The sequence below is a fragment of the Phyllostomus discolor genome, chromosome 15, assembly GCF_004126475.2.
Source record: "Phyllostomus discolor isolate MPI-MPIP mPhyDis1 chromosome 15, mPhyDis1.pri.v3, whole genome shotgun sequence".
NCBI classification, from domain to species: domain Eukaryota; kingdom Metazoa; phylum Chordata; class Mammalia; order Chiroptera; family Phyllostomidae; genus Phyllostomus; species Phyllostomus discolor.
In genome coordinates, this window is record NC_040917.2 from 13,671,788 (window position 1) to 13,699,508 (window position 27,721).

General features: G+C 54.0%; 1 protein-coding gene across 1 annotated transcript in view; it reads right to left on the bottom strand.

Annotated features, from left to right (window-relative positions):
- The window catches only part of SMYD3 (SET and MYND domain containing 3), a 446,130-nt gene that overhangs the window by 75,700 nt on the left and 342,709 nt on the right, over positions 1-27,721 (bottom strand). The window contains exons 9-10 of the mRNA XM_028531246.2: positions 6,720-6,807; positions 1,910-2,084 (exon numbers count right to left, since the gene is read on the bottom strand). Of these exons, the coding sequence (XP_028387047.1) occupies positions 1,910-2,084; positions 6,720-6,807 (263 nt within the window). The remainder of the gene's footprint in view (positions 1-1,909; positions 2,085-6,719; positions 6,808-27,721) is intronic.

Here is a 27,721-nt window from a genome sequence, read left to right on the forward strand (position 1 = left end):
TGACCTGCCAACTACGGGGTTTGACTCAAGGTTAAGTCAGTAAAGCATCCATTTAATTAAGGGATAAGTGAGTTCTTCAAAGAAGCCTGCCTTGGTAGGTGTGGGGGAAAAAGGATTCAAAAGTATGTGCAGAAGCATCGCCCTCAAAGGTGTGCAGCCCTCCCTGTGAAGTGGTGGGCCAGCATAAAGCTTCTGCACTCAGAGGCAGCCCGGGCGTTAGAGGGAGGGGAGGATGGGGCAGGCAGGGTTGGTGCTGCTGGCTGCTGGCTGCTGGGGCGCCCGGAGACGGGAGCATCTTCTCAGTCTGCATCTCCTGGCTGGAATTCATCCCCCACCCGGCAGGCAGCCCACGGTCTGGCTTCCTGGGACCAAGCCCTGGAGTTCAGAGAGGGAACACCAACCGTCCCCCACCTGCCTCTCGCTGCAACACAAAGGCTTGGGGCATGAAGCCTTATCTCTTTGCATTCAGTTCATATTTCTGCAAAGCCACAACATTCACCATATGGAACACACGTCTCAGGATCATGGGAAAGTCTGCAGTCTTGGCCCTCGAGGCCATCTCTTACAAGTTTGATGGAAGCTGACTCACAGTCTGGATTCCAAAGCTGTGCAACCACAAGGCAGCGGAAGAAGCCACCTACGGAAGTTCTGCAAACACCCTCAGGGCTGCCCAGGGCCACGGCTGGCCTGCCAACCCCCTGCCATCCCCCTGGCGGGTGGGGTCTCCGGCAGCACGCTCCCGGCCCTATCCCGGCTTCCTGACCACTCTGCCTGGACTAGATAACATCCCAGACTTCACATGTGCTTCTGTCCTTATCACCTCCCCTCCTCAGTCGTCTCCTGAGGCTCTTCCTCAAGTGGGGACAGGCAGGAGAGGCTGGGCTCTGCGTCCTCCCCCCACCCTCAGACTCACGCCCCTGCCTGCTGCCCCACGCTGCACAGACTTAGGCCTGGGTTTTCCCACTGCCAAGCCCCTCGAGCTGCCATCCCGCTTGCATGGTCTTCAGAGCTACCCAGAAGGGGTCCCCCACTCTCTGGGGACCTCCCACAAACTCTCTGGATCCCAGATACTTTGGGGTACCTTCTGAGCAGTGAATGACCTCGTTCTGTGCTGGAGATGGTTATTACGTGTGTCTCTGCACCCTCTCCCTTGGACTGATCTCCCTCGGCTTCCAAACCCGTTCTTGCTCACTGCACACCAGGGTCCCACACCCACCAGCCCCAGACTCTCCGCACCAGGCCCCTGCCCCTCCCCAGCAACTGTGAGTCCACAGAACAGCCAGGGACAAAACGCCCACTGGTCTGAAGGGCTGAGGCCAGACGAGAGACAATGAATAACCAACGGTTCCTCCATCTGACGCAGTGCTGCATTGTATCAGGCTGTCTCCCTGCTCCCTGCTTGGGTCTAAGGCGGCCACGAGGTGAAAGTATTCAAGAGAAGACACCCGGGGACTCGCAAAGCCCTGACAAGTGGAGGACACCATGATTACCGTGTGCCAGACCGAGGACCCCACACCGGGCCGCCTCCCTCCCCTTGATCCACTGAGGCTGATGACACAGCCTCCCCGAGTGGGGTCTGCACGTGCGTGCCTCTCCAGCACCCCCAGGGCACTGTGCTCGCCTCTGCCACCGTGAACAGCGCACCCCAGTGTGGGCACCACCCCCACATCCAGACGGCATCTCACCGTTTCTGCTGACCCACAGAAGCGACTGGACCAATGACGGACAAATGCATAAACGGCAGCACGAAGGAGTGACCAGAACGAGGTTTGGTCTTGGGACTGACTGAGGGGCCAACAGGACACGCGACAGAAAGGCGTATAATCAGAACCACTTCACGATGTCCGTCCTTGGCCCCGAGTCAAGGCACGGCGGCCAGCCCCCGCTGAGCCCGCCCCCGTGGACGCACCTGTACGGCTCCATGGTCCGGAGGCCGTAGAGCAGCGCCTCCTCCAGCAGCCCCAGGTGGATGCAGGCGTCCATGGCACAGTCCAGCACCTTCAGCTGGTAGATGTTGATGTCGGGGAGCCGTTCGGCGTTGCTGCTCAGGACCGCCTGGCACAGGGCCAGAACCTGCTCCCACTCTGTTGTTAGCCTTAGTTAAGGGTTCATGGTCCTCGCCGAGAAACAAACACACATGAGCGGAGATTCTCCGGGAGGCGGACGCACTCCCGGGCAGAGCAGGGAAGGCAGACACTCGGTGCCATGCAGACGCGCTGCCCAGAAACACACCCGAGGCCAGCACGCGGATGTGGCACCCCGGGAGGAGAACTCTGTTGGCGCCGAGAGAGCAGCCTCCAGCCCAGCCGCAGCTCCGTGGGGCCAGGTTTCCAAAGAACCATTCCTTCTCCACATTCCTAGATGCATTATTCTCCTTAAACCTCAGCATGAGCAGGGGGCAATGAGGCGTCAAAAAGGGTGGAGAGGAAACCCTGTACCCACTTCTGAGCAACGTTGACTTTCTGGTTAGCCGGAACTTAACTCTCATGAACCCTGCGGTGAGGTGACCTCACTTTCTGAGCCGGCTGTAACTTGTCCTCTTAGGCAGGGGACTGAGGACGTGGTGTATGGGTGGGGCCTGCCTTGAACCCCCTGAGACGAATTAACCTGCAAGCCGAGTCGAATTGAGACTGCGGGCACCCGAGGACCTAATGTGGTTTCTTCTCTGCACATTGTCAGGGGAGCGAGAGGCCGAGGAGGATGCTGGGAGGGGGCTGGCTGTCCTCCCGCCCCTCCCCCACCTTCATTTGTTGCTGCAAAGTCCTCTGCATTCAGGTGCTGGAATTCCTCTAAGGTGAAAGGTTCGCCGATTCCAGGCATCACAGAAATGGCTGAGCCTTGGACTGTAGGTAAAGCTGGATTTAAACCCAAGCTGATTTCCCCATTTGCCCAATTTGAGGTCCCGAGCAAGCTCTCTTGAGCACTCCGAGGTAGGCCAGAAATGAAAATGCCTAATATGTCACAGCTAAGAGCACATAAACTGTGTGTAAAATTAAAAATATCCTTTATGTGTTCCACTGTGAGCCGGGCAAGGCTCCGGGAGCCGGAACACAGTGGGAAGAGAGTGTGATGCACAGAACACACACCACACCGAACTGAGGGCCCTTCTCCTTCCCTGACGCACCTCTGAGTGACGGGGCCTAAGGACAATGGTTCGGCGGGCGAGTTTGATCGAATTTCATCCATCCACCCGCGCCCCTCCCCACGCCCACGCAATCCAGTCTCTTCACTGCCCAGCGCTCTCTGTCCCCCAGCCCCCATCCCAGGGCCTCTCCATCCGGCCCTAACACAGCCCTGAACGAAGGGCACTCCGAGGCTCCTCCATCCGGCTCCAGCAAACTCTACCCCCACAGCATCCCGACTCTCAGGGCGCTGCTTGCCTAAGCATCAGCAAACACTTCCAATACACGGATCGGGCCACTTGCATGGGCGGGGACTGATGTCTCTGCTCACCCCCAAAGGAAATCATTTCCCTCTCCGTGGGGGCCTCCTGGAGACGTGACACCTGACCCTGAAGGCATGCTTCCCCGGTTAGGATTTCAGCCCCCGCCGCGCACGGCTGCGGGCCATTGTGTCCCGTTTCTCATGCACCACGCTCTCTGATTTCAGGGTGACTCATGACTCGGGGAAGTTGACTCTGGCCTCAGGAAGGGTGCACGTACTGAAGAAAAGTGAACTTGGCGACCTTCTTTTGTGCTCATCTGCCACATGCCGGGGGGGAGCGGTGTTGGAGGCAACTTTGTGACAGATTGCCGGGCTGACCTCCGTGGCTTTTCATTCCGGCAGCACACACCTGACGCACTGTCGGGGGAGGTGGCCGCGTCTGTGGCGAGGCTCTGCCTCCCACGGGAACATCCTGTTGTTTGACCCCTGTCCGTACTCCCCCATCCACTCATCTGTGCTCCAGCTCACGGGAAAGGGGTCTGAGGCTGACAAGCCTTGGAAGCAGGAGCCAGAGGAGACGCTCTGCAGCCCCCGACAGAAGCACATCTGCCTCATCCCCCAGCAAGCTGGAAGGGGCCGAGAGCCAGCTTCCCCGCGCAGCGCTGGCACCCGTCTCCTGGCAGACGGGCCGGCCTTGCCTGCAAAACGCCCCAGTGAGCCAAAAAACGGAATGATTTTAACTAAGAGGCTTTTCCCCCAAGCCAGTGCCGGCGTGTGTTTGCTCAAAAATTCAGTCTCTGGCATTGGCTCGGTGTTTACTTTGACTCATTCCGCTTACTGGGGAGGGGAGCGTGGGGGCACCCGCAAGGTGGGCGAGCCCACTGGAGAGAACGGACGGACAAGCAGCGGACAGGACAGACACCGTTTCTCCTGAAAACCTGTCAACAACCAGAAGAGGATTGGGGGCAAAGAGAGAGGGGGCTAAAGTGAATAATTCACTTGGGAATTAATTAGCACCTTGGGACAAAGCCTGTCAGACCACAGGGCTTTCACTCACCTAACCATCTCACACCATTGCTTAAACACCCTCCCACGGCCCCCTTTCACCTACAAAGTCAAGTGCACGGCACGGAAGGCCTGGCCATTTCCCCGCCTCCCAGACTGAACGACTGGCACTCTCTCAACAGCGTGCTTCTGCACATTACGTCATGCCGTCTGCACGGGTAACGTCCTCAGGCTCCCCTTCCTCACCGAGCCGCCCGGTGAGCTCCGAGCAGTCCTCCCAGCCACAGCTCGGGGGCTGCCTCCTCCGCCGACCACCGTGCCTCTGACGGCCCTCGAGTGCGTGCGGGCAGACCTCGCCGAGATCCAGGGTCTGGTTCTGGACCACCACAGCCGGGGGAGTCGTGCTCTTTGCCGGTGGGAGGTCTTGCCTTCAGTTTGTAACATCAGCAACATCAGTGACGCGTAATTGAGTGAAGTGCCATAAAGTGAGCTGTGCCTGCACTTGACCGAAATATGTATTCATTTACGTGTTCCCTAACTGGCCAGGCCCCTGGCTCAGAGTCCCCGCTCGGCGAAGCCTTGTCCGGTTGAGAGTCAACGTTGCTGGGCCACCCGTGGGCCCCAATTCTGCCGCCGGGACCCCGCAGGACACGTGTATGCATTCCTCTCCCGTGGGACAGCTCGCTGGGCCCAAGGACGCTCTCTTGCTCCCAGGTTTGGCCCTTGTCCCAAGAGCCGCAATCCTCTCGCTAGACAGGGTGTCAAATTCCATCTGGATTCTGGTCCCGCTCCTCCGGACTTATTCCAGTTTTTCTCTGTCCTTCTTAGTGTGTCTTACCCAAAACTGAGTAAAAGATTCCAGACATGAAAAAACTATTACCTTTCTCATTCTCTGTCCTCTATTTCTAGTAATATAGCCCAGGACCACAGAGGTCTATTGGCGGAGGGGTTACATTATACTCTGAAATTTTATTAGAATTTGCTGTTTACTGAAACCCTAAAATTCTTTCCTCTGTTCTGCGGCTAATCCTTGTGTACATTTATACAGTTGAGCTTTTTCACCCCCAAAGAAGATTTGCTACACACTCTTGTGGAATTTCATCTTTTTGCACTCAGGGGTATTTCAAGCCTGCAGGGAGCTTCTGAGCTCTCGATTCCGCCATCCGCTGTCCAGAGGATCCCGCCATCTGGAGGATCCCGCCGTCCTCCCCACTGAAACGAATCTAGGGATCTGAGGAGCCTGTGCTCCAGGTCTTCATTCGGGTGCAGGATCAATGGTGGAAGGGGACTGTGGTGGGGACAAAGCGCTCAGAGTGACAGTCACCCAGTCAGCATCGGGTTTTCAGGGCCGCCATTCAACCGTGCAGTGAGACGTCTGGTCGTGCCAGCGTCTGGCAGAAACGCCTTGCCTTGTTTTCTTCCTTTCCAAAACTCCTTCTGCAAACGACAGACTTCCCCCAAGGAAGCCGCGATTCCACGGACTCACGTGCAGGCACCCACGCAGCACCCTGGCGGTCTCAGCTTCCTTTTGCATGCCTTTAGTAAAACCAATGCCAGCCACACACACCCCCGAAATGCCCCAAAACTTCACCGGGCTGCAGATCTCAGAAATTACTCATTCATCTGACTGCCTCTCCGCTCCTCTATGGCTCTTTGAAGAACCTTGTCAACAGACTGGAAACCTCACCTACAGATTTTCTTCATGCCCGGGATGCCACTTACCCAAGGCATCCGAGTGACCTTCTGTGACCTTCACCGTCAGCCTTCGTCATCAGCCTTGGTCTCTTTCTTCTTACCTTGTGGCTGCCCTTTGCCACATTTTTGCTCAGCAAACTTCTCCACAGGAAGTGAGCCCCGGCTCAGCCTCTGCCTACAGAAATCCTGTCCCCGATTTGGGAATCTCTTGCACAGTCTGACCTCCATCCTGAGTGATCTGTCCTTACACGGAGCTCTGACCCACTCGCTCATGGTCCTTACTGCTCATGCTGAGAATACGTAACGTCTAGCAGCTCCCATTGCCATTGTAGTCATGGCTGGTGTAATATGAAGCTGCTAGATCTGAGGACCAATGACACTGAAATGTAAGGATTCTAAGCTATTCCTTCCTAGAGATGTGGGTTACAGGAGAAAGGGAGCCCAGAAGTCTGTTACCTTTCACATAGAAAAAGACCACGACTCACTGACCTACTGACCTGGTATTACTGGACTATGGACCAGAATGGAGCCCCCTGGAGAGACCAGACCCTGGCCCAGGCCTCACTGACACCGGGCTTCCACCAATGAGGAAGCAGTCCTGACAGTCCAACCCAGTCCACGGGTGAAAAGGATACTCCAATGTGCCTTCAGCTCTTCGATTTTTTTCAAGGATTCTTGAACTTCCTTCCATACTTGCTCGTCTCCAGTTAGCATATCAGCATCCTGCCCAGGTGAGACAAAGGAACAGAAAGGAAGACAAATTACTCAACTAAAAAAGGGCTAAGGAGCTCAACGGACACTTCCCCAAAGGAAACAGACAAACAGCCAACCAGCCCACGAGAAGATTCTCGCGTGATCAGCCACTGGGGAACGGCACATCCAAACCACAATGTGCATCAGTTGGCACCCACCCCTAGGACGGCCGTAATCAAAGAGACAGATGACAACAAGTGTTGACCAGGGAGTGGACACACTGGAACTCACACACACTGCTGAGGGGAATGAAAACAGTGCCACCGCTTTGGAAAACAGTCGGGCAGTTTCTCCGAAGGTTAAGCACAGACTCACTGTATCATTTAACAATTCCGCCCCTTAGACGTACGCCCAAGAGAAATGAAATATGTGTTCACACACTAACTTGTGCATGAATGTCCATGGCAGCACTGTTAAGAACGGCAAAAAGGGGGTATTTCCCAAGTGTCCACCAACTGACGAGTGAGTAAAACGTGACATACCCATACAGTGACACAGTAGCTGGCAGTAAGAGGAAGTGAAGTGCTGACGCACGGCTGAACCTTGGAAACACGCTGCCGTGAAAGACGCCGGCCCCACAGACCGACGTATTATACAATTCCACGTACACAAAACGCTCACCGTAGGCAAAGCCCCGGAGACCGAAAGCAGAGTGGTAGGCGGCTAAGGCTGGAGAGAAGTGGAGGAGAGAAGTGGGGAGTAACTGCTGATGAGTATGGGGTTCCCCTTTGGGGTGAGGCAACATTCCAGAATCGACTGTGCCCGTGGTTCCACGACTCTGTGATTACACTCCGAGCTATGACGTTGTACACTGCAGGGCTGGGGTCGTATGGTGTGTGAACTGTATCTCGGTCACGCTGACACGGAGATACACACGTATCTCCATCGCTGTGTCCACGAGGCGGGAAGGGGGGAAGAGGAGAGTCATTTGTTAGGGGACCTTCGGATAACACTTGAGTCAATAAGGAGTCATCCATCAAAATGAGGCTCGGAAAAGGGAGACAATTACACCCGTGTATGTGAACCAGTTCTGACTTCTACAAAGAACTAAAAACAAATCGATACATAAAAACTCAATTTAAAAGGCAATACCATTTATTAAAGGCCTGTCCGCCCGTCTAGCAAGCAGGCCCCCCATTCCCCCCGCATGTCTACACTTGAGTCGCGGCGCCGTGCGGACTGGTGCAGGCTGTCTGCGTCTCCCTGGAGAGTCCTGAGTGCCAACAGGGGAGATTTACAGAACGGCCCCCGTGAGAACCACATCCCTCAAGTAGGAAAAAACATGGGGACCACGCAGAAGCACAGAAGAAAGGATCCCAAGAACAGTGTGAGGCCGTGGGCGTGCGTATAAGAAAACGTGTAGGCTCTTTCCACTATCTTCGTGTTTAATTTGAACTCGTTTTTCTCCTAGCCTTGCTTGAAGGTGAGACTCGTGTCTGTGAGATAGTAAGTTCAAATATCTTTAACCGCCCGTCCGACAACACTCTAGCTCCAGCACCTGGAAAGGGCAGTGAATTCCTCCAGCGTGGAACTCACACGGGGGTCTTGAATTCTTCCACCAAGGAGGGTGAGGCCGTGGGTCCAGCCAGAGCAACTGACTTCCAGTTATACCCACAACAACATCCCCACCAGAATCTGATTAGCGGTTCTTCGGGTTGAGCCAAAGACTCTATTTACTTATCAAAAGAGCAGGCAAGCTTGGAAACTGCTCCCAAACGTTCAGAAACAATAGCTCTTGAAAGCACTTTGTATTAGAGCTAGACAAAGCTGCCTTCACTAAGTGCTATCAGCTCCTTGGAGGGTTCCGTCACAGCGACAGTCACCCTCTCAGGTCCCTCACCCCCATCTCCTGACCCTCCCCATTTCACCCTGGGTCTTCTCCTGTGGCTGTCCCTACGGGTGTCTCTCTCCCCTCCCCACACCAGGTAAGAGGAGAACATCGTGTGGGGTGTGTGTATGTGTGTGTAAAGAAAACGAACATGTTATACACATATGTACTCCTATATAAACAGGACATATGTACCTAAACAGAAACTACTTAGGGAAGCATAATCTAAACCTACTTTTTTAGTTTACAAATGTAAGAGTAAACTAGTGTGTTTTTTCTCAGAGTCCCTGAGGTATGAAATCAGAACAATATGTCTTTATTGCATTACTTCTTATCCAAACAAATCAAAGACACTTGCTATCCTTCAAGACCAAGATATTTAGGAAAAAAGTCTCCTTCTGAACTTCAGCTTGGCTATGTAAAAGGAGCTTAAGTGGCGAAGTCCTGAAATTTGTTCTCGGTAGGTGAAAAACACTAGTTTTGTGCATACATAGTTTTCAAAAGTAGAATGTGCTGTTGCTGAGTGTCCTACAGGTGGTGGAAATAGTTCAAGCTACACGCAGAAGGATCCCTGAGAAGGCTCCCGCTGCTGGGCGGTGATGAGGAGAGGGAAGGACACGTGTCCTGGAGCCAGCAGCACCGGGACTTGACCACCTGTCTGTCCCCAGGCGAGCCTGCCTGTCCCGGGGCCTTGGCTCCAGGAGGACACTGACGCTCTGTCACCCGACCGTGCGAGAGGGCGGTGGCACAGAGGCGGTGTGGCCACCCTGACGTGCAGCTCCAGAGAAGTCCTCAGAGAGCCTGTCTTCACTTCCAACAGGAAGACCGCGCGGATCACTCTCGAGAAGACCCATGCTGGCCGTTCTCAGGGCCCGGGCACCAGTGAGCCTCCTGGGTGCCTCCCTCTCTCTGGCTCTCATGCTCTGCCGCCACCACCCCTCCCGTTAGCAGGGCCCTGCGTGAACCGCCCACTGGTTAAGTCAGCTCCCTCACTAGGCAGTTCCTTGTTGGGCACCCACATCCCCTCCTCTCACAGCCCTGGCCCCAACCTGGCCCACCCCGCCCCTGGCTCTCTCCTGACTGAGGTCACTAAGCCGACCCTTCCAGCTGGAACCCTTCCCTCCGATTGCGCCAGGATCTGGGCTGCGGTCTCCTGCCCCTTCCCAGGGGCACCACTTGCGTTCACTTCTTTGCCTTCCTGCCCACTTGTCCCGTCAGGACCCAGACTCAAATGTCCTCTATTGGGAAATCTTTTCTGGTTCTGCACCCTGAGTCAGCCCAGCCCTCCTGAGCCACCACAGCCGCTCTGCCCACCCGTCTCGTAGCACCAGGGGTCATTAATGACCATCTTGGCCAGCATCTCCCGGCCAGCGTCCCAATGCCCTGAGGGACGATGGCCTAATCACATCACTATTCCCAGGGCCAGCAGGGTAGGCTGTGCGGCAAACACTCGTGACAGAGGGAATGAGTGGAGAGAGAGGAGTGCTCTTCCACGGTCCCCGGGAGCAGCACTACAAGAATAAAATACCTTAGCTCCACAACAAGGAGGAGAAGTTCAACCACGGAAACAGAGGGTTGCTCTTCTCACCCCACACTCGTATCTGGACTTGTTCCTCCCACTACTACACCGCGGGTGTGCTAGAGAAGGGTGCGCTCCCACTGTCGCTGTCAGGACGGCGAGCGCCCAGACACTGGTGTGGAGCCTGCGACCTCTCCCCCAGGGATAAGAAATCCCGCACTGGCTCCGGGCCTGTGCTCACTGACAGCAGCAGGTTTGGGAGCCAGCTCTGCTGTCCCTCCTGGCTGCGACCTCCAACATCCCCCCACCCCCAGAGCCTCCTGGTGCTCACCTGGCCCACACGTCCTGCCCCCATCCACCCCGGATGAATCAGCGAGCCGTCCACACTCCCGCACACACAGGTGATAAATCAACACTCCGGCATCATTCCCTGGACTGTAAAAAATAGGTACCAGATGATATGAGATAATCTCCGCACTACATAAAAGGGTGCCACTCAACACAATTACATTCATTGGCCAAAAATGCTTCCTTTGGGTTCGGGGTAGGAAGCGTCCCTGCCAGGTGGCAGCGGTTACAGCGAACTGGAAATCTGAGTTCTTCAACGGGGGAAGGTTGGAATCCAGCGAGACAGGCTGAGCACATCTTGGGGAAGGGACCGCCGGCCCCGCCGGGTTCAAACATCAGAGGCAGCATCCGGACCCAAGCTGCATCTGGAACGCTCCAACAGATGTGTTCGCTTGGCTTCACGAGTGTTTGATGGTTGAAACCCTCGCACTGGGCTAATTTCAGATGGTTCGCATTAGGAGGAAAGGGAGAGCGGCGATCTGCTCTGCAGTGCTTCCTGTTATCGATCCTCACGCAAACTCTAATTAGGTCGGACTGCAGAGAGACGCGTCTAGGACGGGAAATAAAATTACGGAACCCTCATCAACTTTTCCAGTAATTTAATCATTCTGGTGTTTTAAAAGGAGGAGAGGGTTTTTGTTTTGTTTTGTTTTGTTTGTTTTCAAAGCACAATGAGGCCCAAGTAACAGTGTGTTGCACTAAGAAGAGAGCCTGGGAATGTCTGAAATTCAAAGTCCATGCAGGAAAACAAGTTTAAGTGCAGTGCCTTTGACGGAGGTGCTCCGGTTCATGGACATATGCTGGGACCCAATAGATTAAAACACAACAGCACTCGAAATCTTTAGATTCACAGGAAACATCTCTGCTGGAACCAATTTCCACCTCCTCTGGCAAAAACAACTGAAAGCAGCTCAGATTTAACTTGAGCGGAAAAGGGACTCTTCCGCACAGTGGAAAAAACGGTTAAAAATAGAGCGCCTCACTGTTGTATCCACCACGAGCCAGTCCGTGGGCATTACAGACTAGGGAAACCAGGGAAAAGGAGGAAAGTTCTCAACTTCGAGCAGCTCAACCTGTAGAATGTTCTAATTAGCAGAATGTTCTAATTAGTAGTTGGAACTAATTCGTGTCCACTGAACTGCTGGACACAATAATTAGAACACAGAGAAAGGGAGAGTCATAAAATGTGAATTTGAATTCCTGCTTCCTAGCTGTGTGGCCTTGGCAAGCAATGAAACCCCCCTGAAGCTAAGTGTCCTCAGTGATAATGATTCTGAGTAGCTATGCCTTCTAACCCTTTCCTTTGTACCTGTTAGAAGCGCTCTGGGCATAAATGGCAGGGTGGCCTGAGTTTTCAACCCCTCCCCTGCAGAACAGGGGCCACCAGGGCCCAGACTAGAGCCTTTGTTTGGTGGAAGAGAGAGAGAGAGAGAGAGAGACTGACTCTCGCCCTACTGGAGGGGAGCGCAGAGGACCGTGTGATCGAGAACAAGCCCCGCCCTGCCCACATCTGGCTCCTCCTCCCCTTGGTCCTCATATGAACTCCTCTCCATCCACTAAGAACCAGGCCAAATGGCTCCGGTGGCCACAGGCACAGTCCCCACTGTGCACTTGCCAATGGGACCCATGATGACTGCAGCAATGACTGTAACTGTGATAGAGATGAGGAGGATGGCACCCAGGTGCTGTCACCAGTCCCCAGGTGACTGGGGAAGTTAAGGGAAGTTCACCTGCTCTACTTCACAACGCCGCATGGTCTCAGTGCCCACAAGTGATGTGCACAGCAGGATGCAGCAGGGTGCTAAACCCTATGTCCTCTCAAGAAGCTCCAGCCTCCTCCCCTTCATCTGCTCTCTTGACGTGGCTGACCCCAGAAGAGAGGCCCCCTTCTCAGGGCAACAAGCCTTCTCCAGCCATCCGGCCACGTCAACGCCTTGAGTCCAGCTGGGGAGCATTTGGGCAACTCGGAGCACAACGCCCAGTCCAAACAAATGCTGACAGATGAAACAGCCCGTGCCTCTGGCAGTGCCATTCTGTTTAATCAACCATTGAACTTGGTTCTCTCTCTGTAGCTGCCAGCACTTGCCAACGCCCACAAGCTGTACTTCTCAGGCAAAAGCAGGACTCTACAGCAACGACAAATTTCCACATGGCCACATACTGGAACCAACTGCAGTTCAAGGTTAAATCCCAGGCACACAGACTTGCCCGAATGAGGGGGAATGGCCTCATCACTGCTTCTAGGAAAGGGACAACAGCCTCGGGCAATGTGAATGTGGGACACCTAGAACTACCAAAGGCCTCTTCCAGCCACAACTTCAACCCCTCCCCTCCCTCTGTGCTGGGCATTCCTAGCCCAGCGACCGGCTTCCCAGAGAAATAAGCTCATTCGCTTACATCAAATCAGGTCATTCACACACCTGGGGCTGTTGAGAAACTACCCGTGTTGGGGTGCACGCCAAGACTCTGCCTTTAGTGCAACATTTTGGGGAGCACCAGCAGGACTGGCTGACAGACAAAAGGCAGCTAAACATGACATGACATTTAAGGAGGAGACACTTCTGCGCACCCTGCGCCCATACTGGAAAAATAGACGTGTTCCCGAGGGTCCAGATGGGGATTGTATGTATGGAGCTGAAGGCTGCTGACTCCGCTTGCGAAAGGGCACTGGAGTCCGTTCTGTTCACACTGTACACAGACTAGTGCTGGGGTGGCCAGAGACTGGGGGCCCCACCTCCTCGCAGAGTCCCTGACAATCTCACTGTGGAAACACCACAGGGTGGGGGGTGTTGAGACTAGGAAAATGCGAAGATTCCTCAGGAAGAGCTTCTCCTGGCAACCGTCATGAAGATAAATCAATCCCCCCTGCCAATTTTCAGGGCGGGTGTTCGATTTCGTGACGACCCAAAGCACAGCCCTCGGCTCCCTCCGACCCACACACCCCCGCATCTCGCACTCCTTCTTCGGGAGCTGCCGCTGCTTTCCGTCCCCTCTGCACACAGAGCGGAAAGATGCTCTCCTGGCACAACAGTCACGTCGTGACTAAGGGCGACTCTGCGACTGCGAAGGTTTGCATGAATGACCTAGATGTGGTTTCTCCGGAGACGTTCTACCAAACAGGGGAACCGCAGCACGGTCGAGGCCCCGTGCTCCTGGCGCGTAGGAGCGTGTGAAGGCAGCATCATGAAAGTGCAAGTCGGGGGGCTGGAGCCCCAGGCCTGCTCTGCCAAGCGGCCATCTGTGACACCTGGAAGCTAACCGGTGCCTCCTGTCCCAGCTTCCCCAGGTGAGACTTGATTAAGATCGCCATGGAGACAGAAACTAATCTGTTCCGCACCATCAGTCACCTGTGTACGTGGTGTCTGCTGTGTACAAAGATGGGCCTGAAATTCTGACGGGAAGAGACTTTTGAGATGTGCGGTGGGTGCAAACTAACTGCAAACAACCTCCATCCCGTTTGCTTTAAGCCCAGTTCTCTCAAGTACAAATACGCCAGTCCGAGCACAGAGAGCACGCAGAGGATGACGCCCAACCCCGCACGGCACCCTGCCAACCCAAGAGCTCGACAATGACTACTTAGTTCACGCCATCCCTCCAACGTGTGCACGGGCAATGAGTACAGCGGGCAACGTTCCACACGCGGCGAACATGATGAGCACCTGTTTATCTGCTGAAGCACGCGCATCCGCTAATTTAATCCGGGGTCGCAGGCCAGCAGGACCGTTTCGTTGGGGTCTCTGATCACGAGTCCTGGGACCGAGTCTAGACATGCTTCCCCAAGGGCAATCATTGGGGAAACCAGGGGAGTTACTTAGGTGACACCAGAATCTGTCCCCTCCCCTGCCTCTCAGGGCCAACCATCACCAAGTACCAGTTGGTCCGAATGCCTTGTAAAGCAGCCCTGACGTGCTTGGGCCACACGCCAAACAAGCAGCAAGTTCAAAGGCATGTGTCCTGGTCTGAGGAGAACAATAATTTTTAATAGTTCAGTCATATTTTCAAAAAGACAGGGCCCGGAATTGCAGTGGAGAGAAGCCAGGGTTCTTCCAGTTATTCTAAAGCACGTCTGTAGTCTGTGATTAACCCACACGGAGCTCTGTTCCTGGAAGCTGGGGGGAGGGGGGGGTCATTCCAGAGTGCAATCAGTCATGGGCTGGGCCTGGTGGGGAGGCCTCTGCTTCCATGGCCTGGGGCCTGGGAGGGGGTCGGGGCGGGAGGAAAGTGTCCGAATGGTTCGGCTCTTGCTGCCCCACCCCACACCCACGAGGGACCCTGCAGAGAAGTGGCAGGACTGTGATGCTGTCCCGGCAACTCTGCCCCCGTGGAAGTAAGTGCTGGCTGGTCATGCACGCGCCGAGCTTCCCTGGCGCCCCACGGACAGACAGCACAAGTCTGCGTTTCACATTCCGGTAAACGCCGGCCTGGCCCGCAGCCAGGGGACCTCTTTAGAACATCAGATAAAAGGCCTGGCCATGTGCGGCGCCCCGCACCCCCCTCATTCCTGTGTAACCATCTCATAAACCAAGGATGCATTACTGTTCGCAGGGCCTTCCACGCAAAGGTCTGACGGGGCCTCGTAAACTTGACCAGATGACCGGAGGGGTCCCCACTTTGCAGGAGGGGGAGGTAAGGGAGGGGCAGGAGACTTCACGGACAGCATGCGGGGCATCACGGGAGAACTGGGAATATCCGCCCAGGTGCCCAGGTGCAGACTCCAGGGCTCCCACTCCAAGCGTCGGCTCTCGAGCCGCCTGGGCCGCTCGTGGGCATCTCTCACCAGGACCTGGCACGGGGCCGCACCAGACCCCGGCCGTCCAGACCTGCCCCAACGGCGCAGGTGCCAACCCACCTTGTGTGCGGGTGTCTGGCGAGGTGCTTAGCGAATTTTGGGTGTCACAGACGGCATTCAGGGTATACACGACGGCACGTTTCTCTCTCTGCGTACTTCTGGCCCCAGGAGGTGCCTGACGCCAGCCACGGAGGGCGTACAGCATCATCACCCCTCACCCGGGTCTGTTTCTGAGTCGTTCAGTGGTGAGGATCGCACAGCCCCAGAGGTTTTCCTTCCACCCTTGCTTTACTGCTGACTTTCTCCATCACTTAAAAGCAAGATGCCAGTATTAGTAAAGGTTCATCATCAATTAAAATAGGCAAGGATTTTTTTTCAGGAAGTAAGCAAATATGAAAGTCTGTCTTACTCTGTACAGCAGTACACAGGACTTCAGAGAGTTTACCTGACGTAAAAAAACCTGTTTTTATCACCAACGGGAGCTGACCTAGTCGGGACAGGCCCATGTTTTCAGTGTCTCAGAGGCTTTCATTCACTCCAGGAGCCCACAGAGTGCTGACCTCCTCTCCCACCTACCAATAACGCACCCCAGACACCCAGGCACCCCAGGCACGCCCACACCGGTCCCCACACCACACCCCACACACCATGCCAGGAAACTGCTTCTAGGGATAACGCAGTGTCCAACTCCCCTGCAAACTCAGACCCACTGCTCCTCCAGCTCGGTTTCTCCTGTCTGTGGGCAGGGTCTCACGGTGAGTGTGTAAATACACACAGTCACCTGGAGAGCTTTCAAAAATACAGAGGCCAGGCCCCGCTGAGGACAGCGACGGCAGAATGAGTCTCGGAGGCGAGCAGGTGCCTGTGCTTTCATAAGCCGCAGGTTACTCCGAGGCACAGTCAGGACCAGAGACCCGCAGCCCGGTCTCTGCTGCCTCAGTCTCCGCTTCTAATCCCTGGGATCATACTGTCACTTTCCGTGCCAGCACCACTGACGTGCTGCAAGCTCTTAGTAGTTCAGGCTCTTCTCTGGCGTCTGCTCAGTCTGCAGGGCACCTCCCACGTCCTGTGCTTCGATGTATAATAGACACAAAAAGGGAGCGAGTCCAACGGTCTCCAAGCCTGCACGAGAGCTAGGGGGCACTGGAGCCCCCAAGACGGAGATGAGACACAGCCCCAGCCTTGAGGCACGGAGCCCAGGGGTTGGCCGAACTACACAAACCTGCTGAGACACAGGGGGAAGCCCTGTGCCTGCAGCAGTGCAAATGCAGGCCCTTGCCCCCCCCGCCCCCCCGCCCCCGGGGTTCAGGAAAGGGCTGCGGAAAAGATGAGGCCGGAGCTCGGAGGCCATGGAAGGCTCAGCCGGGAGCAGAGAAGCAGGAGGCCCAGCACGAGGAAACGGAGGGGCACAGGCAGCACAGGGCACGGGAGGAGACCCCTGGTTCAGGGCGGTGACGGTGGCGGGGGGGGGGGGGGACCCCGCAGTCCTCTACGCCCGCCTGTGCCTGCGGTCACTTGCTGCTTGGAGGCTGGTTTCTTTCTCCTATTTAGAGGCCTTTTCTTCAGGTGGGGGGTTTAACCCAGGGACCCACTTCAGCGCATGCCCACAGACGGAAAACCACAGGCCGCATGAAACAGCCAATGGAGGGGAAGGGGAGGAAGGAAAGGCTTCGACATGAGGCCAGAACGCAGATAAAGGGGTGGGTTTGATCCTGTGTGAGCGATATGGGGAGGACATGGAGGGATTCTGAGCACAACCATGTGTCGTTCAAATATCTACGTGGAAAACACGCAAACAGTGGAGGGACCGAAGGCAGCAAGTCCAGGAAGAAGAGAAGACACGAACCCGAATGAGGCAACGGCCTTAGGGGCAGAGACAGAGAGGAAGGGGCCCATTTAAGGGGGTCAAGAAAGGGATGACTTGGGAGTCAGGGGCCAGTGGGGGGCCAGTGGGGGAGGACACTGTCGAGTGTCTGACGTCAGTGACTCGGCGCATAGAGTTTAACTCGGTGCTAGACAAACAACGCTATTCATTAACTCACTCATTCATGCAACACAAATGTGTTACCTGCTGCAATAATTACATAAGTACCATATTGGGCACCGAAGACACAACAGAAAACAAGACTGATACGGTCATTCCTAGTTCCTTAACAAGTAAGCCAGCAGGCAAACACAAATAATAACAGGCAATGATGGCTGGTGCGGTCACGGAGATAAAGAGGGAACAGAAAAGGACAAGGAGAGGGTCCCTGACTTTCACAGGGTAGTCAAGGATGTCCCGCTGGGGAGGTGAGCTTGAGGCTGACGGCTGGTAAGGAGCCGGTAAGCATGAACCTATGGGGACACTAGCTCAGGCAGAGGGAAGCCAAGAGCGAAGGTCTCAAGACAGGAGAGACCCTGGCATGCTCCAGCCGGGAGACTGAGCTGAGGCTGGAGGGGTGAGCAGGGGCCACGCCGCACAGTGGCTGTGGGCCTTGTTCGGAACCTGGTCTCCCCTTCCAAGTGAGTGGGCAGGTGCCCAGAGGTCCCCTCTATGTGAACCTAGATCCCAGAGCAGAAGGGTAGAAACAGGGGACCACCGAGAATATTCCTGCAGCCATCCAGGCAAGAGAGTGGGGCTGCAGAAATACTCACAGAATTTATCGTTTTACTGGAGGAAAGAAAGAAGCGACAGCAGTCTGGTGTTGGTCATGGAGTCTTGACTTAACCTCCTTCTGTCTGGCAGGCTGGTTGGCCAACACTGCTGTGGTTTATTGACCTAGCCTCTCCGCCCCAAACAGCTGCTCAAACCTTCCCAGGTTTCCAGCAACAAAAACCCCTGTATATCTTATGTGTTCTCAACTCCTGGTCATCCAACCTTCCTCTCAGCTGAAACAGAGCCCACCCGCACCTTAAATTACTACAATGAGCCAAAAAGAAATGTATAATTTTTGGTGATAGTTTCATGGGTCTGTTCTTATCTCACTGAGTTGTACACATTAAATACACATAGATTTTTGTATGTCAAACATGCCTACCAATCATACCGTAGGTAGAGGAGGGGGAAATGTAGAGATGAAAAAAGAGAACAAGGTTTGGTAAATACATAATGAGATTTCTGAGTCAACAAGTTAGTGACTTAAATAAATAAATGCACGAGAGTCCCCTTAGGTCCCAGCTTATTTCGTTACACATCTGGTTGGCATCCGAATGAGGAAGTTAATGACTTTTCTATGACACGTATGTGTTTTGTAAGACTCCACACTGCACAAGTTAACAATGCTTTACCTTCTGTTGACACACAACGTTTACACTAATAAAAATCTAAATGGTACATCTCCTAGTGAGGCAGCAGAGTAAGAAGCTAGGACAATTCCTTGGCAAGTAGAATGGGGAAACTGAGGCAGGTGGCTGATTCAAACTAGCACATCTGGTACCCTGACTCACCTGGCCCCTCTCCCTTGCACGGCCATTCATTCCCTTAAGCATTGAGCCCTCGGGACAGTGAGGTTCTGACCCACATCGAACCATCTCAGGAACAAAGTCTGACCACAGAGACAGTGTTGGTCAAACTAGAGATAATGTCTAGATTCAGTGGTGTTTCACATCCAGGTCCAGCACAACAGCAAAACCAGACAAAGTGACATCATGGCTGGCATCAGGACCAGATGCAATGACCAATGACCCCTTACCCGAGTGCCGACCAATTAGTGGAGACCAAGGCCCTGACCCTACGCACTCATGTTGATGAGTCAGCATATTAAAGGGCACACCTGGAAAGCTGGTGAATATCTATTTGAGATCCCCCCTGAAACCTCCCCTAAAATCCCTGCCTTTAGAAAGCAGATAAAAACCCTTAAGGCAAAGGACCCAGTGTCCTCTCTCTCTCTTCTCTCTCTCGCTCTCCTCTCTCTCGCATGCCTATGCCTTCTTCTTTGCGTTCTTTCTTCTAAGAGTCTCCATGAGGCTTGCAACCAGGGGAGCAGCAGGCAGCGGCAGCTCGTCCCAGGCTAACCCCTCACACTGTCTCCTAGGGCCCTTCTTCTGCCTCTGTAACTTGTTTCCCGAGTCTGCACAGCCCAGCTGGCTCACTTCTGCCTCTGGGCAGAAGGCCTTTCTACCTACAAGGCCACGGCAGCTCTCTGAGCAGCCCAGGGGAACCCTCTCCGAGTGCACTTTCACTCCACATGCTAAATAAACTTCCTCTTGCGCTGGAGTTCTTGGCCGTGAACTCTTTCTTTGCCAAACTCAACAACCAGGAGCCAACATCACCAGTAACAATAACAAAGCACACTTCATTGAAAAGCTCCACGACAGGAGCGGTCCTCTTCCTGGGTAAAAACTACTGAGATGAGCGGACGGCGGCAGGAGCAGCTCAGTCAATGAAGGAGCAAACCGACTTTCGAGAGAATGTACTGCATGGGAAGGGTGGGCTGCACATCTCTCATTGTTAACACGGCAGCACTGTGGTTGCTAGGGAAGGGACTTCTATCCAGTCCTCGCCTGTCACTGATGATATGAGCGATCTCACACTTGAAGCTGTCTGTTTAGTCTTTACAGCCTGCAATGACAAACGCAAAAAGGGTATAAACGATCCCTTGAAGCTCTGCTGTTAATATTAAAAACCCTTCTGCTCTTTACTTGCTTACTAGACATTAAACCAAGAACATTATGGAGATCGTTTATTTTTCCCAAACTACAGAGCGGTATCGGTTACCTTGGAAAAACCCAGATCACATCTAAAGCAGGGTATCGGTACCAAGGTTGAGGGGCACACTAAATAACCTTGATGGGAGTGCCCTGTTCAAGCCTTGAAAACCCACAGAAAAGTCTGAAACTCAGGACGTCCTGTAATAACTTTGCTATTTTCCACTTATTTGGGGGTGAAGACCTAAACAGTCCACCACCTTTCTTTCATTTTAAAACTCTCCCTTCTGAGGTCCCTTGCCATTGGGTTGTTTAAAAAAAGTAACACAAGCCCTGGCTGGCATAGCTCAGTAGATTGAGCGCGGGCTGCGAACCAAAGTGTCGCAGGTTCGATTCCCAGTCAGGGTACATGCCTGGGTTGCAGGCCATGACCCCCAGCAGCCGCACACTGATGTTTCTCTCTCTTTCTCCCTCCCTTCCCTCTCTAAAAATAAATAAAATCTTAAAAATAAAGAAATAAAATTTTAAAAGTAATACAAAATGAAAATGAACAAAAATATTGGAATTGCAGTCCAGAAGTAAACTTTATTTCCTAGATAATAATGTGTTCCTTTTTGGAGTGCTCATGCTGAAGGACCTGGGGGGGAGAAGTCTTACCTCTTTCTGACCGCTCGACACAGCCCTGCCCCACCGCCGAACACTGCCTCTCTCACCGGGGGGCACCGGAAGCGTGGCACACCCTGCACACGGCCCAGCGCTGTAAGAGCTGCAGCACACACCTGTGGGCTTGGCCCTCTTCTCGCTTCTGCCTTTCTGGTTTGCTCTTCAGGGAGCTTCCATCAACAGGGGCTTTTCTTAGGCTTCTGCATACACAGCGGAGACTCAGCAAATGTCTCTCACGGGAATCAACAAAGAAAGGTACAAATGGCTCAACCCAGAGAGGGTGATTTTTTAAAAAATATAATTTTATAGGATAAAAGGTTTTTATTTTTTTGTGGCAAAATGTGTGGATTCCTTGTAATCCCGAAGTAGCTAACTTAATCCAAGGATCGACCCAGAGCTGGAGGACAGAGCCCAAGGACGCCTCCTGGGAAGGCAGAGCTCAGACAGACGATGGGAAAGGCTTTGTTCGCCAAAGACCCCCAGCGAGGAAACGCCACCAAGCCTTGACAAGAAAAGGCCCTGAAGGCCAGTGCCTCCAGTCCACACGCCTGCAGCTGAAGTCCAGGCACCCTGGCTCGGTGAGGATAACAAGGGCGGCTGGCCAGCCACCCTGCCCGGATGCAGTCCCCCCCATCCCCTTCCAGTCGGAGGTCCCTGCTCCCCTCGTTTTCCCTGCTTCTGAGTCCCATTGTTCCGCGTGCTCCTCCGAGCATGGTAGAGGTGCTCCTCGCCCCTTCTGAAGTTACGGGGCCGCTGGACATTCTGAACTGCAGCTTCCGAACAGACGCTCAGGGCGAACACTGCTCTGCGTCTCTGCTGAGCCGAAAGGCAACGAATGCTATTAAATTAAGGAGGTTAGTATTCGTGAATTTTCACAGTTATTTTAATTGGCTGCATTCATAACAGGAAGCAGTTATAAAAGGTAGAGATTCATTGATACGATGCCAAACTCAGGTAATTTTTCTCATCTTCTGAGGCTGTGTGTGACTCCCACTGAGGAACCAGAGGAAGTTCCCCCGTGTTGAATGCCGCCTATATTGTTTAGAAATAATTAACACGTTCTTATTTCGGCTGTAGAAAACAATTTATTAATTGGCTGCTACTTTATGTGTTCCATTTTAAATGCACGATAAAGAAAGAAATCAGCATGAGAAGATTGACTAAATTCTGAAACTAGCAAGATGAGTCTAAATTAAGGGTAAGGAAATTCATCGCATGGAGGGATTTAATGACAAAATGCAGAGACAACTCTTTATGGGCCTTCAGCTGCAGCTTTTAAATTTTAATTTTATAGACAGGAAAGCATATCGGTGCTTTAACAATTCCAGGATTCCAACCCACACACCAAAACCAGAGAGACAGAGGCAGCCCAATCCACTCACTCACTCACAACTTTCTAGAGTTCTCGGGGTCTGAGGACGACGTGGCAATGACGGTGGGAAGAAAAGGAGACGGAGCGCTGCTGACGCCTGCGAAGGAGGCAGCACCGTCTTCTAACTACCGAGCAGCGCGGTTAGTTCAGAGAAGTTCACCCCCTCGCCTCGGCCATGGACCCTCGGTGCAAAACGGTAAAACATTCATCTTTACCTGAAGCACCCAGAAACCGTCGGGTAAGCAGATGAGTATTTGAAACGAACCGTATGCGGTATCCCCAGGTACTATTGGCCCCGATCGCATCTCCTTCAAAGTGGAGGGCAGGGAAAAGGCCGCCATCACAGACACGCACGGGCAGCTCTCGGGCGCAATGAGGACCGTGAGAATGCCCAGCTCGTTCTGGAATTTTGATTCTCCTCTTAGTGGGATAGGTTCTGACTTTAACGTTCTGTGCATGCCACTTGATCTCTCTGGCTGTGCTGGTCAAAGGCGACCTCACCTTTCCAGGGGCTACCTGCCCTCTGTGATAAAAACCCAATTTTTGCCTGGCAGGCCTCACCCCCTCCCCGATCACCAGCCTGGCCAGCCTCTGTCCTCCAGGAATGTGGAACTATTTCCAGCGCACACAGTGCCCGGTACCACTATAGTAGTCTCCAAAGCTCAGGGACCTTACAGGGTGCGGCCCAGTCTGAGCCGCTCCCTCGAACCTATCCACTGAAAACACCTACACAGATGGGCCTTCACAGCTCAGGTCAGACGCCGCCTCCTCCGGTGAAGTCTTCCTAACTGACTAGGGAGACACTTTTCCTGCTCTGCTCCCAAGGCACTTCCAACAGGCTTCCGTGTGAGGATACGGTCACACGGGACTGGGGCTGTGCGTAGTGTCCGCGTTCCGCACTCACATATAAGCAAGCCATTTGCTGGAAGGGGCAACCTCTTCCCTCTTAGGGAGTCAATACTTCAACTCCCATAGTTGAATTAACTGAAGCCGCAGCTCACGGAACATTGAGGAAGGAAGGGAGGGACAAGAAAGGAAGGAAAGGAAGGAGATGTTCCAGCAGGACTGCTGAAGGACTGGAGGTCCATGGGAACCAGGGATGAGTAACACGCAAAAAGGAAAGTGAGGTTCCCGTCAGTGCTGGGCGCCCATGGGAGCCAGCCGTCTGGGGCCGGAAGGACCTGCTTGGATCACAGTGCTCGCTGGGGGCGATGCGGGGCTCCGGGGGCAGCAGCAGCTCCTACACCAACCTCGTCTCACCCCCGGGTGGAAGCAGATGTTAGCCCAGGGTCTTGAACGAACACTGTAATTAAAATCTGCTCAATTATCCAATGGTAAAACCAGTCTAAAATAGACACACATTTTCTGGTTTTACTTCTGTAGTTCTCCTATCCAAAGGGATTGAGAATTGGATACTCTATTAAGCCCTTGAAAAGGAGGAATAAACAGATAAAAGTGATCTTTAAGGACAAACAGCAAAACGGGAACTTCTAGAACAATTTCTCTTCTGCCTTAACCTCTTCTCTTTGCCTCACACCCAGGTGCCTCATCACAAGATCCCTGCCCGGAATTCGACACCTGGACTTTCAGGTCCTGACACTCCAGTGTGAGTGAGTGGACAAGCGTTCGTCCTCTCTGTGAAGCGAAGGACTGAACCAGATGTCTGATGCTTCTTCGGCCTTTTCAAACCCCAGGGACCCCTCCCAACCTACACTGAGCCCCTGTGATACCTGTTTACGGATCTAAGACAGAAGTTTGCCCTCGTGGGTCTGCGTCAACACCACCCAGGGAGAGCCCCACCTGCCCACCCTTTCCGCAGGTTTTGGGGAAAGCGTGGAGAAATGCAGGTGATCACCCGCCGCATTTTCCTGGCGCCCAAAAGCTACTGTTCAGGGCAGAGGACTAGCAACGTGGAACCACACCGGGGGGAGCACCCTCCCCCACCCCGGCCACAGAGCTGCATTGTGTGCCCTCCTGGCCCTCACCGACAGCCCCGTTCCCCAGCTTCACCCCCGCCAGGAGGCAGCGCCACTCACTGCAGGGGGCCGCTACAGCTGGACCCCCGGCCGGTGGCATGAAATCCACTGTTTGGTTTGCATCTTCCCGTATTCCAACAGTGAGGTGCTAGAGGGGGTTTGTGGGGCACCCCAAGTTTTGTGAGGTCCCGTATGTCCTATTTTAAGGCTTTGGGGCAAGAACTGGAGACCCAAGTGTCAGTCTTCGAGTTCACTGTTGAGCCCAGCAAACAGATAAGGGGAATGTATTTTGCAACTAAAATAAATGACAGTTATTTCTGAATGGCACCATGTGCCCTTAATTTCTAGACAGAGTCAGATAATTAAAGGATTGGAACATCCCGTCTTCCCACCCCTGACTTCTGGGACATCCTCCCTGTTGTCACCGTAAGGGCCGGCTGCAGGCCTCCCGCTGTGCCCTCCCACGGTGAGGGGCGTCGGTCTCCACCCAGCGTGGAGCCCCAAAGCGGCCATGACCACTAGAGGCCTGTGTTCAGACTCGGGGCTGAGGGAGTGCGGGTGGCCCTCCCTGCACCGTGCGGGGCAAGGAATAATGGTTAGGGAAGCCTTGTCGGGCATCTGCCCCAGGCTGTTTCCTCCTTTCCGTTTCACCAGGAGCCAGAGATTCCAAGTGCGGTCCCGCTCACCGGGTGTGAACAGTTCCCATATGTGGCAAACCCTGAAAGAGGCGGAACCTCATTCAGCACTCCTCTGGCTGGCTGGGGACCTCAGGGGATGCGGGACAGACGACCCGGCACACACTGGGCAGGGCGCCTCGGGCAGTGCCACACGTGCTGCCTTTACTGTCTTACCAGCCTGGGCCCCTTCCCACCCACACCCCCCCACATCCCCATGTAGAGCCCGACCCCACATACACCCCCAGTGTGCGTGTCGGGCACTGCAGGAGTGAACAGGACAGCATGAACAGTGACAATGGGCTGTCACATACCCCCAGTCTGGACAGAGGCCAGCTCACGTCTCGGGAGGCCAGGCTGGGGAGGGAGCATGCCAAGGAGAGAGTGAGAGTGGAACGCTCCACCACCCCGACGCAGGGACCACCAAGCACAGAGATGGCGTGAGGACAGACAGGGAAGGGCAGCGGTGATCAGAAAGTGGGGCAGGGGGACTTAAAAGCTGTCGAGATTACATGAGCGACTCAGGGACCCAGTCAGCAGGCGACAGGAACCGAGGCTGCTGTAACCCTGGAACCTTCCACGCAGGTCATTTCCTCAGGTCATTCGTAACAGCAGCGGCTCTCTGAGTGTCTGCCACCTCCCAAGGTATCCCACACTGTCTAACTGACCCTCAGAGCAGCGCTGCCAGGTATAGGTGATTCTCATCGTATGAAAGAGAAAGCTCAGACTAAGCAGGGAAGCGTGCCGATGTGAAGAGGCTGGTAGCAGCGGGACCAGCACTATCGGACCCCACGCTGCGCTCCTTCCCCCACCCGTATCAGCGCCTCTCAGATCAGAGGGATTTGACCTCTCTGGCCAGAGGCGCTGGTGTTACCAAGGATGCTCCGGGACAAGAACCCAACTCCCGTATGCAGTTCTGTGCTCTTCCGATAACAGCCCACTGCCCTCGGTGAGACACTGACTGAACGAACGGTCCCAGGAGAACAGGACACTTACATGCAAACAATCTCGTACCATGTGCAAAAATCTCAAAATAGATCAATGATCTCCATGTAAAACCTAAAACTCTAAAACTTCGGATAGAAAACGGAGAACAAAAGTCTTTATTCTCTTGGATTTGGCAACGATTTCTTAGACATGGTATCAAAACCCTGACCCATCCAACCCAGCAACCCCCTCCTCCCAGGTTCTCTACCCAGATGAAATGAGAGTGTACATTCACACCAAAACCTGTGTGTAGGCGCCTACAGTGGCTTTCCTGATAACCACCCAAAACTGGGAAGAACGTGAAAATGGTTCGTTGGTGAATGGATAAACAAACTGGGGTAGAAACACAGTAGATACTGCTTGGCGACAGGAAAGAACCAAATCCTGAGATCACACATTTATAAGCGTCTGTAACGAGGGTCAGCCGAATATATAATGCACTATGCCGAGCGAAGGACGACAGATCACACGGCTCTTTGGAGCAACTCACAGGACGTCCTGGAAAAGGTAACGCTCTAGTGACAGAAGGCAGATCGGGCTGGCAGGGGCTGGACGTGGGGGCAGGACTGACTACAAAGCAGCAGGAGGAATCTGGGGCTGATGGGACTGTTCTAGGTCTTGGGGTGGCGTTTGGTGGTGGACTGCATGCATTTGTCAAAACTCGTAGAACTGTACACTAAAAACTAAAAAAGGTAAACTTTGCTGAATGCAAATTCTACTCCAACACTTAAATGAGGGTAGGGAAAGTGTATCCGTTGTTTGTAAGATTACAGAGACAGCACAGTGGAATAGTGCAGATGCTGAAAGCCCAGTGACCGTCTCTGCCCAATGGGGATGCGAGCCACCGCACCCTCACAGGGTCGTGGACTGAAGTGAGATGAGGGTGAGTGCATCCCTCGGCAGAGCACCCAGCACAGTCGGGGCCCCGCCGGAGCGCCAGCAGTGTGCTGTGGCTTCTCATCCTCCCGAGGGAGGGCCCCTTGTCTGCGACCCTTCCTGAGCACTGTGCGCCACGTGCTGAGCTCGGTACTGCGCCCGGCACACGGCAGACAACTGAGCCCGACTCCGAGTCCCTGCATCCCAGGACCTGCCGTACCGACACTGCTCCCTGAGCCAGAGCCGCCTATAGCCAAAGCCAGAAGAAAACAGTTTGGGGGCAAGAAAGGGAAAGGCTGTGAGATGGAATTCGTGTCGCCACACGTTGTGGAGAGACCCTCCTCTTACCCTGGGGTGGACTTTGGGACAAAGCAGAGCCACGGGGAGAGGGTGGGGCGCAGGGCCACCTGCTCCCCTGGGGAGAAGGCCGTGCCGAGGGCTTGGACAGGGTGAACGGCAGATGCCAGCTCGAACACAATAGCTGCATTGTTCACTTCCCGGCCGACTCTGTGGCCCACGGTGCCATGCCCAGAAGCCTATCCCAGCACTTAATGGTAACACAGCGGACGGGATTATGTGGTTATGAAGTCAGGAAATTCCTTTCCTCACTTCAACATCATGACAGCCAGCGCTGCCCTCTCTCCAGGGAAACCATCCTCCTGGTGTTTGGAGAAGCAAGACACAGGTAACGCGCAGAACGTTCGCCTTCGACTGGCTGAAAACTCATCTCACACAACGCGTGCATGCACACACATGCACACGCATGCACACATACACACACATGCACACACACACACATGCACACACACACTTCTTCCATCCCCTGCCAAATATCCCTAATCTTCCTGAAGATAAGGTGATTCGGCTATGATGAAACCTCCAGAAACAGGAAACGCATTCTGCTGAGATCGTTCCAACCCGACGTGTAGAACAGTTCAGAGCTGGCTGGGCTCGCCATCCCACCGCGAAGCACCTCTGCTTACAATTAATTTAACGAAACAGAGGAAGGAGGCAGGGAAAAAATCTTGGTTTACTAATGACCTTTACGGAATTGCTCGTATTTCAAATAGACTCAAGTTACCATGAAAACTTAGTCTTGGGCAGAGAACGCTCATTCCTTTGACTGCAGCTTTAACTCGAATGTTCTTTTATTTCTTCTCCAGACAACCACTGTTTTTTCCTTCGGCTCAGTCCTGCCTCCGGCCCCCAGTGCACGGCCGAGC